The 16964-nt window shown below is 43.5% G+C and overlaps 1 protein-coding gene across 9 annotated transcripts in view; it reads left to right on the top strand.

The window, feature by feature from the left end:
• Fam104b (family with sequence similarity 104 member B) overlaps positions 1-16964 on the top strand; it is a 122773-nt gene that overhangs the window by 67884 nt on the left and 37925 nt on the right. For 6 of the 9 annotated variants that reach the window (XR_003488221.2, XR_003488219.2, XR_003488217.2 and 3 more), the window contains one exon: positions 3479-4129. The exons of the other annotated variants lie outside the window; for them this stretch is intronic. Coding sequence is in view for 2 of the 6 variants with exons in the window: in XM_035449883.1 (XP_035305774.1) it covers positions 3479-3679 (201 nt within the window). In the remaining 4 variants the exon portion in view is untranslated. Of the gene's footprint in view, positions 1-3478; positions 4130-16964 lie in introns of those variants that run through there. 9 annotated transcript variants of the gene reach the window in all.

Genomic DNA, 16964 nt, shown 5'->3' on the forward strand with positions numbered 1-16964 from the left:
TATTCTTAGGTTTGGTCCTTTCATGGTGTCCCATATTTCCTGGATATTTTGTGTTAGGGATTTGTTGGACTTAAGATTTTTTTTGGTCAATGAATCTATTTCTTTTAGTGTACCTTCAATGCCTGAGATTCTCTCTTCTATTTCTTGTATTCTGTTGGTTATACTTGCATCTGTATTTCCTGATCATTTACCCAGCTTTTCTGTTTCCAACATTCCCTCAGTTTGTATTTTCTTTATTGTCTCTATTTCAGTTTTCAAGTCTTGAACTGTTTCCTTCATCTGTTTGATTGCTTTTTCTTGGCTTTAAGAGAATTGTTGATTTCTTGTATTTTGGGGGTTGTTTTTTCTTCCCTTCCTTCCTTCCTACCTTCCTTCCTTCCTTCCTTCCTTCCTTCCTTCCTTCCTTCCTTCCTTCCTTCCTTTTTCCTTGGTTTTTCGAGACAGGGTTTCTCTGTGTAGCTTTGGAGCCTATCCTGGCACTCGCTCTGGAGACCAGGCTGGCCTCGAACTCACTAAGATCTGCCTGCCTCTGCCTCCCGAGTAGAGGGATTAAAGACGTGCGCCAGCAACGCCCGGCTTTCTTCCATTTCTTTAAGGGATTTTCTCAAATCCTCTTTTAGGGCCTCTATCGTTTTCATGAAGTTGTTTTTAAGGTCCTTCTCTTCTACTTCATCTGTGTTGGGATGTTCAGGTCTTACTGGTGTAGAGTCCCTAGACTCCGGTGGTATCATATTGGTTTTTCTGTTGTTGAATGTGTTTTTATATTGTTTTCTTCCCATCCCTTCTTCCAGTGGGTGCAGGTGGGGTCTCTTCTTCTCCTGGTGGGTACGGGTCTAAGGTTCCCTTCCGGTGGGTGGAACCAGGTCCAATACTCTGATGGCTCTCTTCTTCCTTGTCCCGTGAGCAGAGAAAGGGACTAGGACACTAACTGGTAGTCTCTGGGTTGTCTGGGACCCTCCAGCATGGGATCTGCAGCGCTCAGTCCCCAGGCCTCAGGTCCCAAACCCTAATTTTTAAAAGTAGTTATATTATTGATTTTAATAGTTGCAGATATAGAAATTAGCTACTATCTGATTTGCATTGCAAATTCTTCCCACCTCCCCTTTTTTTTGAAAGTGAACTATGTCAATTTATTGGCATAGTCAATTTATTAACAACCTTTTTACCCCGGAGTTAGGTTGATTTTAGAAATACAGAATGTTTCATAAATTTGGGTGTCATTCTTATGCACAGGGACAATCCATTTGTCTCTGTTTTAAGATGTGTGCTACTGAAGCAAGCACTGCACTACAAATACTTGACTCTTTTTTTTAACTTTGCAGTTATGTTTGCCATTTTCACATGTGTAATTTTCTTTTTCTTTAAACATATTTATTGATCTTTGCCCCAATGCTGGGATAAATCCAGTGCTTAGACTTAGAACACCTCTTAGCACTCAGTACTCAGCCTGTTTTCAGGTCATTAGTCTTTCCATCCCCTCTGATTTACCTCTCCTGTCACTTATTTTTTTTTAATTTAAATTATAAACAAGCTTGTTTTACATGTCAATCCCAGTTCCCTCTCCTTCCCCTCCTTCCCTGTCCCCCACTGCTTCCCTATCCCATCCCCTTTCTGCTCCCCAGGGAGGGTGAGGCCTTCCACGGGAGATCTTCAAAATCTGTCATATCATTTGGGGCAGGGCCTAGACCTGTGTCTAGGCTGAGAGAATATTCCTCTATGTGGAGTGGGCTCCCGAAGTCCATTCGTACACTAGGGATAAGTACTGATCCACTTCCTGCCACTGATTTTTGTCTTTATTCTTTTGAGTTTCCACTTAGCCTGCCTACACTCTGCACTGAAAAGAAAAGCCATAGTAACTGTATAGGAATGGCCACCCTTAAGTGCTTGTCACCTTTTGAAAGGATGTCCCCATTAGATGTTCTTTAATAATATCCTTACTTTTGTCTTTGTCTTTCTCTTCTCAGAAGTGTCAGACCTGTTTACTTCTGTTTCAGTAGGTTGCCCAAGCATGTGTATTGTTTTCAGTCCTATGAGAGCAGAGGTGGCCACTGTGGCAACAAGCCTCTTCCTCAGAATAGAGGGAAGAGCCAAAATGGCTTATGGAGAGGCCTGTGGGTGATGATTGAGGGATGCTTTTGGCCATGAGATGGAGAGTTGAGAGGCTGTGCAAATGAGAATAGTGACTTCACTAGTCAGTGTTCTTCTGCCGTTCCCCAGAGCTTCAGGGTTTCATGTGCTTTCTATGTCCTTTGACAGACAATGGACTTATAGCTTCCTCAAAAGAGACCTCTGGCTAAAAGCAACTCAGGGAAGAAGGGACTTATTTGGCTTACAGTTTGAGGTTATAGTTCTTTATTGTAGGGAAGTCCAAGCAGGAAGTTAAAGCATCACATCCACAGTCAAATATAGAGAGACTGAACATGGATCCTTGCTTGCTTGCTTGCTCCGGCTAGGGAATGGTGCTGTTCACAGTGGGCTGGGTCATGTCAATGAACAGTTATGACAATTTCTTTTAGACATGCTTACCAACCAACCTGATCTAGATAATGCTTCATTGAGAGTCTCTTCCTAGGTGAGTGATTGTAGGTTGTGGCAAGTTGACAGTTAATATTAACCATAATAGTACTATAAACTGAGTTTAAATATATAAAAGGAGTTGAGTATTCTGTATTCACCTCATACTGTGCAACTTGTTAAATCCACTTAATTTCTAGTATCTTTTCTTAGATTAAAAAAAATTATTTTTATTTTATGTGTTTTGGTGTTTTGCCTGCATGTATGTCTGAGTGAAGGTGTCATGTCCCCCAGAGCTGGATTTACATGGCAGCTGTAAGCTGCGACCTGCTGTGTGGATGCTGGGAATTGAACCCAGGTCCTCTTGAAGAGCAGCTCAGACTCTTAACTGCTGAGCCATCTCTCTAACACTTTTCTTAGATTTTTATATGCCAATAATCATGAGATTTTAAATAGAGACCCATTTACTTCTTTATGAGGATTACATGTAATATCTAAGTATTTTTAAAATGAGTACATTGAATATGCAAAGGCCTAGGTTCATCTCAACAAACACATACAAACAAACCCCAAGGTAGAAGTAAATACATAGCAGTAAGGAAGAAGGTTTTCGAGTATCATTTTGGCAAGCATTGACTTCTGACTCATCAGTTGGTATTTGAAACCTAGTGTTACTGGGGTTGTTAGCGTCATGGCCTGGACCCTGACAGCCATAACAGGCTATGCTTGTCATCTATCCTTATCAGGCCAATGAAAGAGACAAGTAATAGTGAAAAGCAGAAAAAAGGTATTTATTCTATGTGGGCACACTGGGAAGAGGGACAGAGCTCTAGAGATGCCCTTCTTCCCCAATCCATCTTCTGGGTGCTGGCATGAGATTTAGGTTTATAAAGAGGGCAAGAGGTTTGTCTAACTACAGTCCTAGTTAAGATGTGGTCTCATGGTGTTCCCATCTCTCTTCCAGGGCAGTCTGTTGTCTGATCCATGTGAAATCCATCCCTGGGAGACAAGTTCCTCCTCTGGCTGGCACCAGGTCCTTCAGCCTTTGTCTCAGGATAAGCTTCTTGGCCAGGTGGTGATGGCGCACACCTTTAATCCCAGCACTGGGTCTACAGAGCTAGTTCCAGGACAGCTAAGGCTGTTACACAGAGAAACTCTGTCTTGAAAAACCAAAAAAAAAAGAAAAGAAAAGAAAAGAAAAGAAAAGGATTCCTGAGGACAGTCATTTCTTTGCAGCTGACCTCTCTCACATGGCCTTCTCCTTGCTCTAGAGCAGTGATTCTCAACCTGTGGGTCTTGACCCGGGGTTTGAGTAACCCTTTCACAGGGGTCTCCTATCAGATCCCCTGCATACCAGACAGATAATGTGATAATGTACTTTATGGTTCCTAACAGTAGCAGAATTACAGGTATGAAGTAGCAATGAAATAATTTTATGGCTGGGGGGGGGGTCACCACAACATGAGGAACTGTATTAAAGGGTTGCAGAATTTGGAAGGTTGAGAACTACTGCTCTTGAGAAATTCCAATCCTGCTTCAGCTGTGGAGTTATCAGTCTCACCATCATCCTTGGTGTGCTTCAGCTGAATAAACTATTTAAGGCTCTTGAGGTCAATTTTTTTTTTCTCATTGCTGTTGTGGTACCTTGGCTTGGACAGGTTGAACATCCCCTCCACACTAAGATTTCAGACAAGGACAAGAGAGTACAAGGTCTTGAGCACCACTATGAACAGGAAATTTCAGCCACATGACTTGCTGTTTTACTTTCAGAAAGAGCTCTGTAACAAAATAACACAACTTAATATGCCAGTACTAGTTAAGTATAGGGAAGGTATGATGTACTATTTCATAGTTTTGCATGAAAATCTCACTAAATTGAAATAAAAGAACTGAAGTTTCTTCTTATAGTTTTTAGTGGCACTGATAGATCAATCATGTCAGGCAGGAAGAAAGAATGAAAAGGTCCCCCTGCAGCCACTGAGACACTGGGCTGTCAATGTCAGCTTCCTTTCAGACATGGAATCTTCAGTTCCTTGTCTGTAGTGCCAGATCTCCCCCTGCAAGTTGCTAACTTCAGCCTTTCTTTTTAAAACAGGGAAAACTGGCTTAGAGAAAGACAGACAGAAGGGATGGAATGGAAATTCTCTTGGGTCTAAGTCCTTCCTGCCTTTCAGAAAACCATGTCTGCCTATGATAGTGCTTAAAATGAAAGCTTGTTTTGGTAGTTTGTGATTTTTTTCCCAGTTATGTGGGAATAGAGGTAAATGATTGAGACAGAGTATGGTTTCTTATCTTTGTCTAGGATCTCAGGTGCATCTAGAGCACCTGTCCATTACTGACTATGACAGAAAGGCAAAGGCTTTCCTGCAGCTTAGGGCTAGGGTATACTAAGAAGAAGCCAGAAGGCTCTTGAGGAGAGTTCACTGGCTGCCTGCTCCGTGTCCTTGACCTTGGAGTGGGTAGTTAGGGTGAGGATTGAGAGAAAGACAGTGAGTGCTCCTGCAGAGGAACTGGTTCCAAGGCTGACTTGAGTAGGAGGAGAGTCCACAGGACAGGTATTTGATTGTGGGTGGGGCAGCTGTTCTGGAGATCAGCAGCCCTATCCATTAGCCCTAGGCAGCTACAACATTGGTGGGCCCCAACAGGGAGAGTTGAGATCTCACTGTGTATCTCCACACAGATTCAGATTGCTGGAGACCTCCCTGACTGTCTCAGCACACATGGGCTCAGAGCCTGCTAATTCTTGGGTAGAGACAGCTGAATTCGTCTGATGAGATGAATCAAGAACTTCCTGTTTCTTTGATTCTGAGGGCCGCATCAGGGAAGGCTTTCGTGGTGGGGGTCATTTTCTAGGTCTACCTGGCAAAATAAGAGTGCAATTTGTAAAGGTTTCTGTCCTCCCGCCAGCTTCTTGCCTTGTTTCCAGTGAGTCTAGCCAGAAGCCAAAGCGTGAGAATTGGTTTCTGTGACCATTAGGTGGCAGTATTGCTATAGGGCAGGAGCCTGCGCATAGTTTCACCCGCCCTTTGTGCTTGAAAAAAAAGGAGTTGGAGTTTTTGCCTGCTGGGATTATGGGATTGATTTGCTGCATTCTGGAGGTTCCCTCCCAACCACTCAGGCTCTGTGAATTTGGAATTCTTTGCCTTTTAAGATGCTGTTTCTCCTGTGGGACATTCTAGGCACCCAGGCTCCTCTGAAAGGTCTGGTCATTGTTTCTCTTACTGATCCTGGGGCTTATAGACCTTTGTGGGTACATTTTTGCAATAAAGACTAAATTTAATTTTGGTCTAGAAATTTCTGTAAAGTGTAATGAAAACAATTCACACACAGTCTTATCACCCTGTGGTCATCATTACTTATATTTTATGAAAATTGCCTTATTGGTTTTCTGCTCCATAAAGGTAATTTAAAAAAAAAAATTAAATTAGAACAAGCTTCTTTTACATGTCAATCTCAGTTCCCTCTCCCTCCCACCTTCCTCTACCCCCCACCCACCCGCTATCCCAACCCCTTTGTGCTATCCAGAGAGGGTGAGGCCTTCCATGGGAGAACCTTCAAAGTCAGTCATATCCTTTGACTCAAAATGGCTCCAAAATAAACTATCTCTTATTTCCTTTAAGATGGAGAGCTGTGTTTTTTTTTTTTATTTGACATATATGTATGTAAAAGGAAGTTAAAATCACCAAGGCAGCCATGGATCACGGTATGTTTAAAATGTACCCTTAAACTCATCTTTAAAAAGTCAGCATAAAGGTACATTTTAAACATACCTTTTTTTTAATTTTTTTTAATTTTTATTTTTTATTTAAATTCTTTAATTACTACTCATATTTACAGATCCATCCCTTCCCCCATTCCCTTGCCCTCCCATCCTCCCATTTCCCTCCCAACCCCCCCAACACATCCCCCGTGATCCATGTCTGCCTTGTTTTTTTCTTAACTTCCTTATGTATACATATATGTCAACTCAAAACCACAGTTCTCCATCTTAAAGTAAATAAGAGATAGTTTATTTTGGAGCCATTTTGAGTGACCATGGCCTGGGAATACAAATGTAGGTTACCCCAAATTCCATGTTCCAACGTGGAAGCAGTTTCATGGAGTTTTATAGATTTAGAGAATAAAGAAAGTTGTGAATCAAGGCTTAAAATACTTTGGAGGATATGTCAAAGAGGTAGGTACGCTGAGATGAGGGATGTTTTCCTATAGGCCCAAGATGCTATCTGAGCTTTTCGATTGGTAGAAACTAGTGCTCTGCTAAGTTAATAGAGTCCAAAAGGGTTCTATTAGTCACAAGATGTTCTAACATAGAGGTGAGCAAGGAATGGCAGGTCCTCCTTAGGGTAGAACCAGCAGAAGATAAGGCAATTAGCCTCTGGACCTGCAACATCCCACTCTCCACAGCTCTATCAATGAGTCTCTGCAGACACAGCTTCTTTTCAGTTTTCTTTCATACACACATACCTATGAGCATCAGAATAAATCTCATTTATGTGATGTAAGCTAGGAGCTTAATAAAGATACCACCACTTTGGCTACTCCATGGTAAGTGGGGAAGGCTTTGTTAAAGGTAAGGGAGACTAGCCAAAGGCATATGGGGGGAATCTGCCATGGCTCTCTCTCCAGGATAGAGAGATGAGCAGACTGGCAATTGCCAGGGCTATGAGAGCAGAGAAGACAGCAAAACTGGTTGGAAAGTCCTGCCAGTTATATATATAAGGGGTTATATTGTTTTGGAGCAAAGCAGGTTAGCTGAATGAGCCTGAGAACTAGCTTTGGGCTGTGGTCTGTTGGAGGTTTTCTTTTTTTGCATTTATAGACAACTAGATGCCTTTTCCAGGGGTTGGGGAGCTGTAGGAGAAGATAAAGTAATGGTTTTTCCTGGCAAACAGAAATCCACTTTACAAGGTTTCTGAAGAATGCTGAGTATTTACTGAGTTAGAGTCCAGCCTGAGCTGAGTCCAGACTGCCATCCTGGGGGCTTGGGACCTGACACATGTATTACCCAGTTTCAGATTTAACATGAATCACCTTGACCAAATAATCATTTGAAAAGGTATGAATATTTTTCTACATAAAAGGTTCCAGCTGGGCATGGTGGTGCATGCCTTTAATCCCAGCACTCGGGACGAAGAGGCAGAGGATCTCTGTGAGTTCGAGATCAGCCTGGTCTACAAGAGCTAGTTCCAGGACAGCTTCCAAAGCCACAGAGAAACCCTGTCTCGAAGAACAAACAAACAAAAAACGAAAGAAAAAAATTACAGAACTCAGGAGGCAGAGGCTGGCGGATCTCTGTGACTTCAAGACCGGCCTGGTCTATACAGTGAGTTCCAGGTCAGCCAAGGCTGTTACACAGAGAAGCCCTGTCTCAGAAAACCAAAAAAAGAAAAAAAATGTTCCTAAGGACATGGTTCTATTAGTTTGCTTTCTTTATGTTTACCATTGTTGTCTCAGCACACCAAAAGTGCCCAGACGTGTGCTTTCAATATGTACATTTTATTCAATATGCATGTAAGTGATGGTTTCTTCAGAGCAACTTGTAGAAGACTATATTTTAAAGGTTTAGTTTTAATTGTGTGTATGCATGAATGCATAAATGTGTATGTGCACATGAGTACAGGTGTCCACAGAGGTAACAGGCATCTGATCCTCTGGGGCTGGAGTAACAGGCTGTTGTGAGCCACCAAACATGGGTGCTGGAAACTGAACTCAGTTCCTCTGCAAGAAAATTACTTGCTCTCAACTGCTAAGCCATCATGCAAGCTTTTTTTCCCGTAATTTTGTTTATAAATATAACCTATTTCATAGTACTCTCTAGTGTTTGTACACTTACTTAACATGGTTTTTCTTTCCACATAACACATTATTCTAAGCCGTAAAGATGTTATTATAATTAAAATAAATATTTTGTGGCTAGAGAGATGACTCAGTGTTTAAGAGCACTTGTTGCTCTTGAAGAGGATCCAAGTTCAAGTTCCAATACCTACATGGTGTCTTACAACCATCCATAACTCTAATTTTAGGGGATTCAGTTCGTCTTGCCCTCTGACTTCCACAGGCATCAGGCACACACACACGGTACATGATGTACATTCACGCAAAGCGTTCACACACAAATAAATCATTAAAAATTACAAGTAAAATTCTTCACCTATGTATTTAGTAACAGGAAAACATTTTGCACACCCATTGGTGAGCATTGGTGAGCACTCCTGTTTTCCTCGCCGTGTCCTGAGGCTCTTGATGGTTGTCTCCACATCTGCATGGCATGTTTCCCACAAATAGAATTCATCATTAGATAGTATTAGCACCTGCTTCAGGAAGTTATGGCTTACACAGTAGCCTAACAGGCTCTTAGGGTATGTCTAACTAATGTTACATGTCATGTTATTACTATTTTTCATAGTTGTTAAAATGTGGAGTGGGCACTTCTTAGAAAATTGAGACTGATAAAATATACCTTAAAAAAAGATATCCAGGCAGTGGTCCAGAGGCAAGTGGATATCTGTGAGTTCCAGGCCAGTTTGGTCTACAGAGTGAGTCCCAGGACAGCCAGGACTGTTACATAGAGAAACTCTGTCTTGATAAACAGAGAAGAGGGGAGGGGGGAGGGGGGAGGGAGGGAGGGAGGGAGGGAGTCTCATGCAGCCCAAGCTAGCTATAGCTGAGAATGATAGGATCTTCCTGTCTCCTCCTCTTTGCTGGAATAACTGCTATGAACCTCCATACTCAGTTTACATTTGGTTTGGAATTAAGCCTAGAGCTTTGTGTATGCCAGGCAAGCATCCTACCAACTGAGCTCAATGATCCTCAGCCTCAAATACACTCTTTAAATGTCATACACTCTTTAAATGTCATAGCTCATGTAATATATATATATATATACATATATATATATATATATATATTATATGAGCATCCCATTTCTGCTTTCTAAAAGAAAAAGAACAGTGTCATTTATAGGGAAATCCATGAAAGAAATGTGAGTCAGGAAAGCAAATTTATGTTTCTCAAAGATTTCCTTTCTATAAAATGAAGAGTGTATAGATTTTTACTATATTGAATTGTTTGTAATCTATTTCTTGAAGCAGACTTACTGTATTAAAAACCTAGACTCTTGCCGGGCATTGGTGGCACAGGCCTTTAATCCCAGCACTCGGGGGACAGAGGCAGGCGGATCTCTGTGAGTTCGAGGCCAGCCTGGTCTCCAGAGCGAGTGCTAGGATAAGCTCCAAAGCTACACAGAGAAACCCTTTCTCGAAAAACAAACAAACAAGAAAAACCTAGACTCTTGATACTTTGAGTGTATACTGAAGGAAAGTTAATATCTAATATATGAAAATTCTTGTATTTTATGCCCTCACTATCATTTATAATTTTAAATATCATGGTATTATATAATTAATAGCTGCAAATATAAAAATGAATCTCAGGTGTCACAAACATTGTGACTACTTTCCTTTAGTTTTGCTCTTTAATTGCACTTCTGGTTTGAGGATGAATATAAAATTTCATTTTTCTGTAGCTAAGTCTATGACAGTTTCTACTGCCATGAAACCTACTCAATGGAAAATGTTAAGTGAGCATCTACCCTTGAGACATATTCACAACACTGTCACTTTTTTTTTGCAAGGCTTCATACCGAAAATGTTATCCCAATCTAACCTTTTTTGTTACTAGATTTACCCCTATTTTTCCTTTCTGTTTCTGAGTGTCCTGCTAAGGTCTCCCTGGACTACCTAGAAAGACTCCAAATGAAATTTACAGTTGTGGTTTCTCTCCAGCTCCCAGCTGGTTTTCTTTTTTGTTTTGATTTTTTTTTTTTGTTCAGGGTTTCTTAATTCCCACTGTCCTGGAACTCACTCTGTAGACCAGGCTGGCCTCAAACTCAGAGATTCACCTGCCTCTGCCTCCCAAGTGCTGGAATTAAAGTTGTGCACCACCATTGCTTGGCTCTCAGTTATTTTTCTTCCTTTTTTTATTTCAAGACATGATTTCTCTGTGTAACAGTCCTGGAACTCTATAGACCAGGCTGACCTTGAACTCACAGATCCGTCTGCCTCTAACTCCTGAGTGCTGGGACTATATCATAATAAGCCTCTCTCTATGCTGATGCAGCAATCCAAATCAGACTGAATCAAACCAAATTAGAAAAAGCCCACGTTTAATGGATACAACACTCCTGGATGGCCTTCCAGCCTCCCAGAGGGGAGATTGGAAAGGGAGACAGGAAAAATCACCAGTCTGGTTTCTGAGGGGCAGTTTAAATGCCCTGTGGGAGTGGTGTTGAGAATCTCTGGGGGAGGGGTCATCATTTGGCAGGGCTTTCTGAGATGCAGCCGGGTTTAGAGGGAGATAGGGGAGGGGGCTTGGGTGGAACTTCCACCATAACATCCCAGACTGTTTGGTTATATGGATGCCAGGGGCTGGGGTGAAGCTTCCACCATAACATCCCAGACTCTTTGGGTATATTGATGCCAGTTCATGTCTGGCTTCTTCCTGCTGACAAGGGATGATGTGGGGGAGGGTGGAGTCAGTGGTATGAGTGAAGAATCATTCAGTTAGCTGCCATCCTGTAGACCTCAGACACCTGTTCCTTGAGGAGGCGGAGAACAGATTGTTACCGTTGGCCCTATGAATGGTGCCAGCCATGGGAAGGGAGATAACTGCAAGAACAATGGGAATGGAGAAGTGTCCTGGTAGTACAGAAGAGGCAAGGGTGAGTGAGTGAGACAGGAGCGCAGATGTGTGCTTCATTGGGACATCATGGAACACTGGAGGGTGGAGTGTCCCAGCGCTGGACAGACCAAGTATCCTGAAGAAGTGCCCACTTGAGCCTGGAGAGGTGGTACCAATGGTGACATCCCAGGAGCTGGTGTTATCTGGAGGACCATCTGTGGGTTGACCTTGGCCCAGGCAGGTGGAGTGAACCTGCAAGATACGCTGGAAAGAAAATGGGTAGGGTAAAAATGGGTTCTGGAAACTGTTTTTTATCAGACCAGATGACTTCAAATAGAAGAACTCCCAGGAAATTGTAGTTATCTGTAAGACAGCAGGAACAGATTTACATCTTTGTGCTATAGTAAAAGGCTATGTATGTCTTTAGGTTAAAGGGCATGGACATTTTTATAAAACCAGAGGAAATTTAAAACTCAGAACCTCTAAAGTTACATATGAAACCTCTTAATCCCTAAGTATGAAGCCTGTAAAGGGGAACACCTGTCTGTACTTTTACCAGGAAACTGAATTTAATGAACTAATGAGCTATCAGTACCCCAGTTATCAAATGCCATCAGATCTGAGGGATAAGTAGATGAGCAGAAGTGAGGCAGCTTTTTTCAGCAAAAACAGTCCCAGGTTTTACTGAAATGGGAAGGAGGGGGTTCTCATCCATCCCCGAGACAGGGATTGGAGAGGGAACCGTGGGACCTGAGTGAGAGATCAAAACAGAATAAGTAGCTCCCGTGTCCAAAATAAAAGTAATGGACTTATCCGCTACCTGCAGTGTTACCTTACGCTCGGAGAGGGCAGTGGGAGTCACCAAGTCTGGGCCAAGTCAGTCCTCTGCCAGGCTGAGTAGTTCGAAGGCTGGCACAGTCTCAAAGGCTTGTGTTGGTGAGGCTGGACCTCCCTGGCTCGTCATAGAGGACGAGTCCGCATGGGGGCATTCTGATTTCCAGTGTCCAGGCTGAAGGCAGACAGAGCATGGCCTTGTTGGCGGCTGAGGGTCCAGGCAATATCTTGCCAAATGACCATCCTGCCCGCATTTGTTGCAGACCCCTGTCGGAGTTGACTTGGGTTGAGCTCCAGCAGGATGGAGCCTCGTGGTGGTAAATTTCCCTTGTACCCCTGTGGCCTCAGGGCAGCTGCTAATGCTTGGGCTTGGAGCATGGCCTTGTTTTTGGGGAGGACTCCTCTGATTTTTCTCTTTCTGGTTCTTCTCTTTCTCTCAGCTCTCCCCGCTTTTCCCCCTCCTCTCTCTCTCTGCTCTCTTCTTGCTGCTCCCCTGGGGCAGACAGGACTTTTCCTGTCTTCCTCTTCTGTCCTCTTTCTGTGTCTCTTTACCTCTTTTTTCTTTCCTTCCCCCCCCCTCCCCTTTCTAATAAAACTTCTCACTTAAGCTCTGTCTGCCTGGAGTGTTTGCCTCTCTGCCGCAGTCACCCTTGCCTGCCATGGAATCTGCCATTGTCCCTCACCCAAAGTCCCCCTTAAAACTTTATGCTAACATTCAATGCTTCTTTTCCGGCATTGAAAAAAAAAAAACATTTTCACCACTTCCTGTATGGGAGTTTGGGGACCCTGCTGAGCCCTGTTAAATTGTTTGTTAATATCTGATGCTGACTGAGAAATGAAATGGGTGGCTAGGATTGTGGTTCCCGCTGGGGAGGCTAGGTCAAGTATAGGTAGAGGGGGACAAAGAGGTGTCATGGAACGATAAGGAGGGCCGGTAGGGGGAGGGGGAAAAGAGGAAGGTAGGTTAGGAGGAGGAAGTTGTTACTCGACCTTTGTCCTGGAGGGGAAGGAAGCTGGAAGAGGTGGATAGGGGGAGGAATGTGAGGAATGTGGGCTACTGAATGGAACAAGTGGCCCCTTAGGAGGGAGTTGGGCAGTTGGGGGTGGGGGAGGGGCCGGTGTCTTGGGCAGCAAGGCCAGGGGAGAATTTTCAGGGTCCCAGCTCCCAGATAGGCAGGAATCTGAAGGCGTCATGATCCTAACCAACAAGAAAGTGCTGTGAGACACTGGCTACTGAGGGAAAGGCGGGAGCGCAGTATCCAGAAACTGCGGACATATGGGGATTCTGTTGACTTGTTCCCACACGGGCAAAAATTTTCAAGATCACTGAGGATGGAAAATCAAAAGTTCCCTCCGATGGCCATCATGTCCCATTGTCAAGAGCATATTGAGGCCAGGCGTTAGTGCACAGAGAGCCCCAATTTAAACAGGTTTTGTAAAAGGCAGCCCAAGGGCGTTTGGGGATCTGGCTTTGAATGGCAGGTGCTAATTTCACAAGTTTACAAGAGCCTAATGCAGTGCATCCACTGTGGTAGCCTTGGGTCAAAAACAGAGGGGGTGTGGGAGACTCCCTTGAACAGAACGTCTTCTGAAGAGGCGTTTCCCACTGGACAAGGCAGGTCCTTGTCTCAGTAACAACAGGTCGGGGGGCTGGCATGGCCCATCTTTCGAAGGACACCCCGAAAATCGCTTGAGGCTCTAGGCCTCTAAGCCAATGACTTAGAAAGGACAATTTACCCAGTCGAAAGCTGATCTTAGCCTGACTAAGTTGTATGTGAGAAGGTTGTTTTCCCACCATGTGGCCCTGGACTGGTAGGGAAAAAACAGCCCCCCTCAGTGGAACCTCCTGAAAAGTTTCCAAATCGAATTAGAAAAAGCCCCCGTTTAATGGATACAATGCTCCCTGGTGGCCTTCCGGCCCCCCAGAGAGAAGAAGGGGAAGGGAGACTGGAAAAATCACCAATCTGGTATCTGGGGGGCAGTTTAAATGCCCTGTGGGAGTGGTGTTGAGAATCTCTGGGGGAGGGGTTATCATTTGTCAGGGCTTTCTGAGATGCAGCAGGGTGTGGAGGGAGATGGGGGAGGGGGGTTGAGGTGGAACTTCCACCATAACATTCCAGACTCTTTGGGTATATGGATGCCAGGGGCTGGGGTGAAGCTTCCACCATAACAGCGTGCATTGCTGGCACCATCACCTAGCCCAGCTAGTTTTGCAAACTCCCTACCGGTGAAGGTGAATACTTCTGGGACTCTTACAAAATGGGTATTATTTATGTGTGTATATGTGTGCCTACGTGCACCCATGTGCTGCAGTTCCTCTAGAAACAAGAGGAGGATATCGAATCTCCTAGAACTGGAGTTATCAGCAGTTGTGGGATTCTTGCTGTGGGTGTTAGGTACTGAAACTGGGTCCTTTGGAAGCTCAGCAAGTGCTTTTAACCTCTGAGCCATCTGTCTAACCCTGGACTTTAATATCTATTTTCTTTATAATCATTGAACTTGTGGTAATGTCGTCCAATTAGACCCTGTCCTGTAATCTTAATAGAAATGTTGGAGCCCACGTACTCTGATTCAGTAAGCTCCTTGAACACCTACAGTATTTTATGTTCCACCCACAAGGAAGGCAGAGTGACAGTTTCATTGGAATAGGTGGAAAGGCCAAGAGTTACTAGGGGTGGGATTCTGAGAGCTAGGAAGAGATTCTGCTGCTGGGAGTGGGGGAGGGAGGGGAAGAGACAGAGAAAAAACTGATGCTTTAGGCTCCAAGTGAGACAGGCACATTCTGGCGCAGACTACTGTATTAATGTTCCTTCGTGTTCCTTCATTTATTTTCAGCTAGAACTTAATGGTATAAGCTGAGCCTGCCCAGAGAGAAGTATTCCTGCTTTAATCACTTTAATCTCTTTAGATACGAGCTCTATGACCTTAAGTTGAACATTCTTAGGAATGGGTCCACCCCATTTGAATATGTATAGGATCCTGAATAAAATCCTCATGTTTCTTTGTTCCTGGGAGTGCATGGCTTTGAAAATAGCCCTTGTGCTCTCCTTGCATGTTGCACGTAATAAATCTTTCTTTACTCTTGTGTTTTGGTTTTACTTATGTTAGCCATTGTGAATCCTTTTGTATTCATTAACAACCGGATTCTTGGCTTCATTCATCACAGTTATCATATCATTTCCACATTAGAGAGGTTATCAGTTTTGCAGAGAAGACCAGCATAAATTATACTTTTATATGTCTACTGACAAACTGACTTCGTTGTCATCATGAAGAGACTACTCCCTTGAGTCTGTCCAGTGGATTGTAGGAGTTTACAAAATCTGGTGAAGCCATTTTCTCTTACCTTCACTCCATCACTAATCCTTTACTCTGAAATAGCATTTTGTATCTTTTGCTATATTGTTTTAAGATGTCTGACAACGTAGCCAAGTTGCCCTGGAAGTCTAATTATTTTGATAATTTCTCCTGAGGTATAATTTTGAGCTTGAGTCATTGTGTCCTAACAGTTAATTTCTATTATAGTCATTTTGCAAAAAGATAGAAGGGAAAAAAATAACTGTGGCTCAGTAACTCACATACATCCCTTTTAACAGGTTCCACTTCCAACATGTTGTGTATATCACATTCATTTTTCTGCATTTGAGATAATATATTGCACCATGCTGAATTCTGATCACTTAGTTTATTATTAGGTAATTGGTATATTTTGTTTAAACCCAGAATCCCAACAATTCAGCACGTGTATCTGCCATAAAATGTTTAGAATTCCCTCCATTGTATCTGAAATAGAAAAAAAATGCTACTGAGTCAGGAGAAACTTGAAGTAATAAAATTGATGCTATAAATGATTTTTAATTAATTAAATTTATTTATTTTATACCCCTGAGCACAGTTTCCCCTCCCTCCTCTCCTCCCATTCCTTCCCACAACCTCCTCTCTGCTCCTTCCATTGATTCCTCCATTTCTGTTCAGGAAAGGGCAGGTCTCCCATGAGTGTCACCAAAACATGGCCTATCAAGTTGTACTAAAACTAAGTACCTCCCCATGTATTAAGGCTGGGCAAGGCGACACAGTGTGAGGAACAGGTTCCCAAAAGTCAGCAAAAGAGTCAGAGACAGACCCTGATCCCACTGTTAGGAGTCCCACAAGTAGATCAAGCTATACAACTGTTAAATATATAGAGGGCTTCAGTCAGTCCCAGAAAGGCTTCCTGGCTGTTGGTTCAGACTCTGAGTTCCTGAGTCAGATTAATTGTTTATGTGGGTTTTCTTGATTACAAGTCCTTTCTCTCTTCAGGAGGATCCCTGAGCTTAGTCTAATGTTGGGCTGTGGGTCTCTGCATCTGTTTCCATCAGTTGCTGGATGAAGGCTCTGATGAGAATTGGGCTAGGCACCAATCTATGAGTACAGCAGATTATTGTTAGGCATCACTGTTGATATTTTTCCCCAATCATGTTTGGTTCTATCCTAGGTCTCTGGGCCATCCAGCCTCTGGGGCCTGACACTCCAGATAGTGTCAGGGGGCTCACTCTCCTGGCATGGGTCTCAGACTGGACCAGTGATTGCTTGGCCACTCCCACCATCTCTGCACCACCCTTACCCCAGCATATCCCATAGGCAGGACAGACTGTAGGTCAAAGGTTGTGTGGCTGCGTTGGTGTCCTAATCCCTCCACTGGAAGTCTTGCCTGGCCATAGGAAATGGCCAGTTCAGGCTATGTATCCACTATTTCTAGGAGTCTTAGCTGCACTCATCCTTGTAGATTCCTGGGAGTTTCCCTTGCACCGGGTTTCTACCTGAACCTGATATGCACCCCTTTCTGGTCATTTCTTTCAGTATCCCCCTGCTTATGAACCCCCAACCTGATCCCCCCATGTTCCCATCCCCACCCACCCCCAGTATAGCTAGGAGATCTCTTCTATTTCCCCTTCCCA

This window comes from Cricetulus griseus, chromosome X, assembly GCF_003668045.3.
Source record: "Cricetulus griseus strain 17A/GY chromosome X, alternate assembly CriGri-PICRH-1.0, whole genome shotgun sequence".
NCBI classification, from domain to species: domain Eukaryota; kingdom Metazoa; phylum Chordata; class Mammalia; order Rodentia; family Cricetidae; genus Cricetulus; species Cricetulus griseus.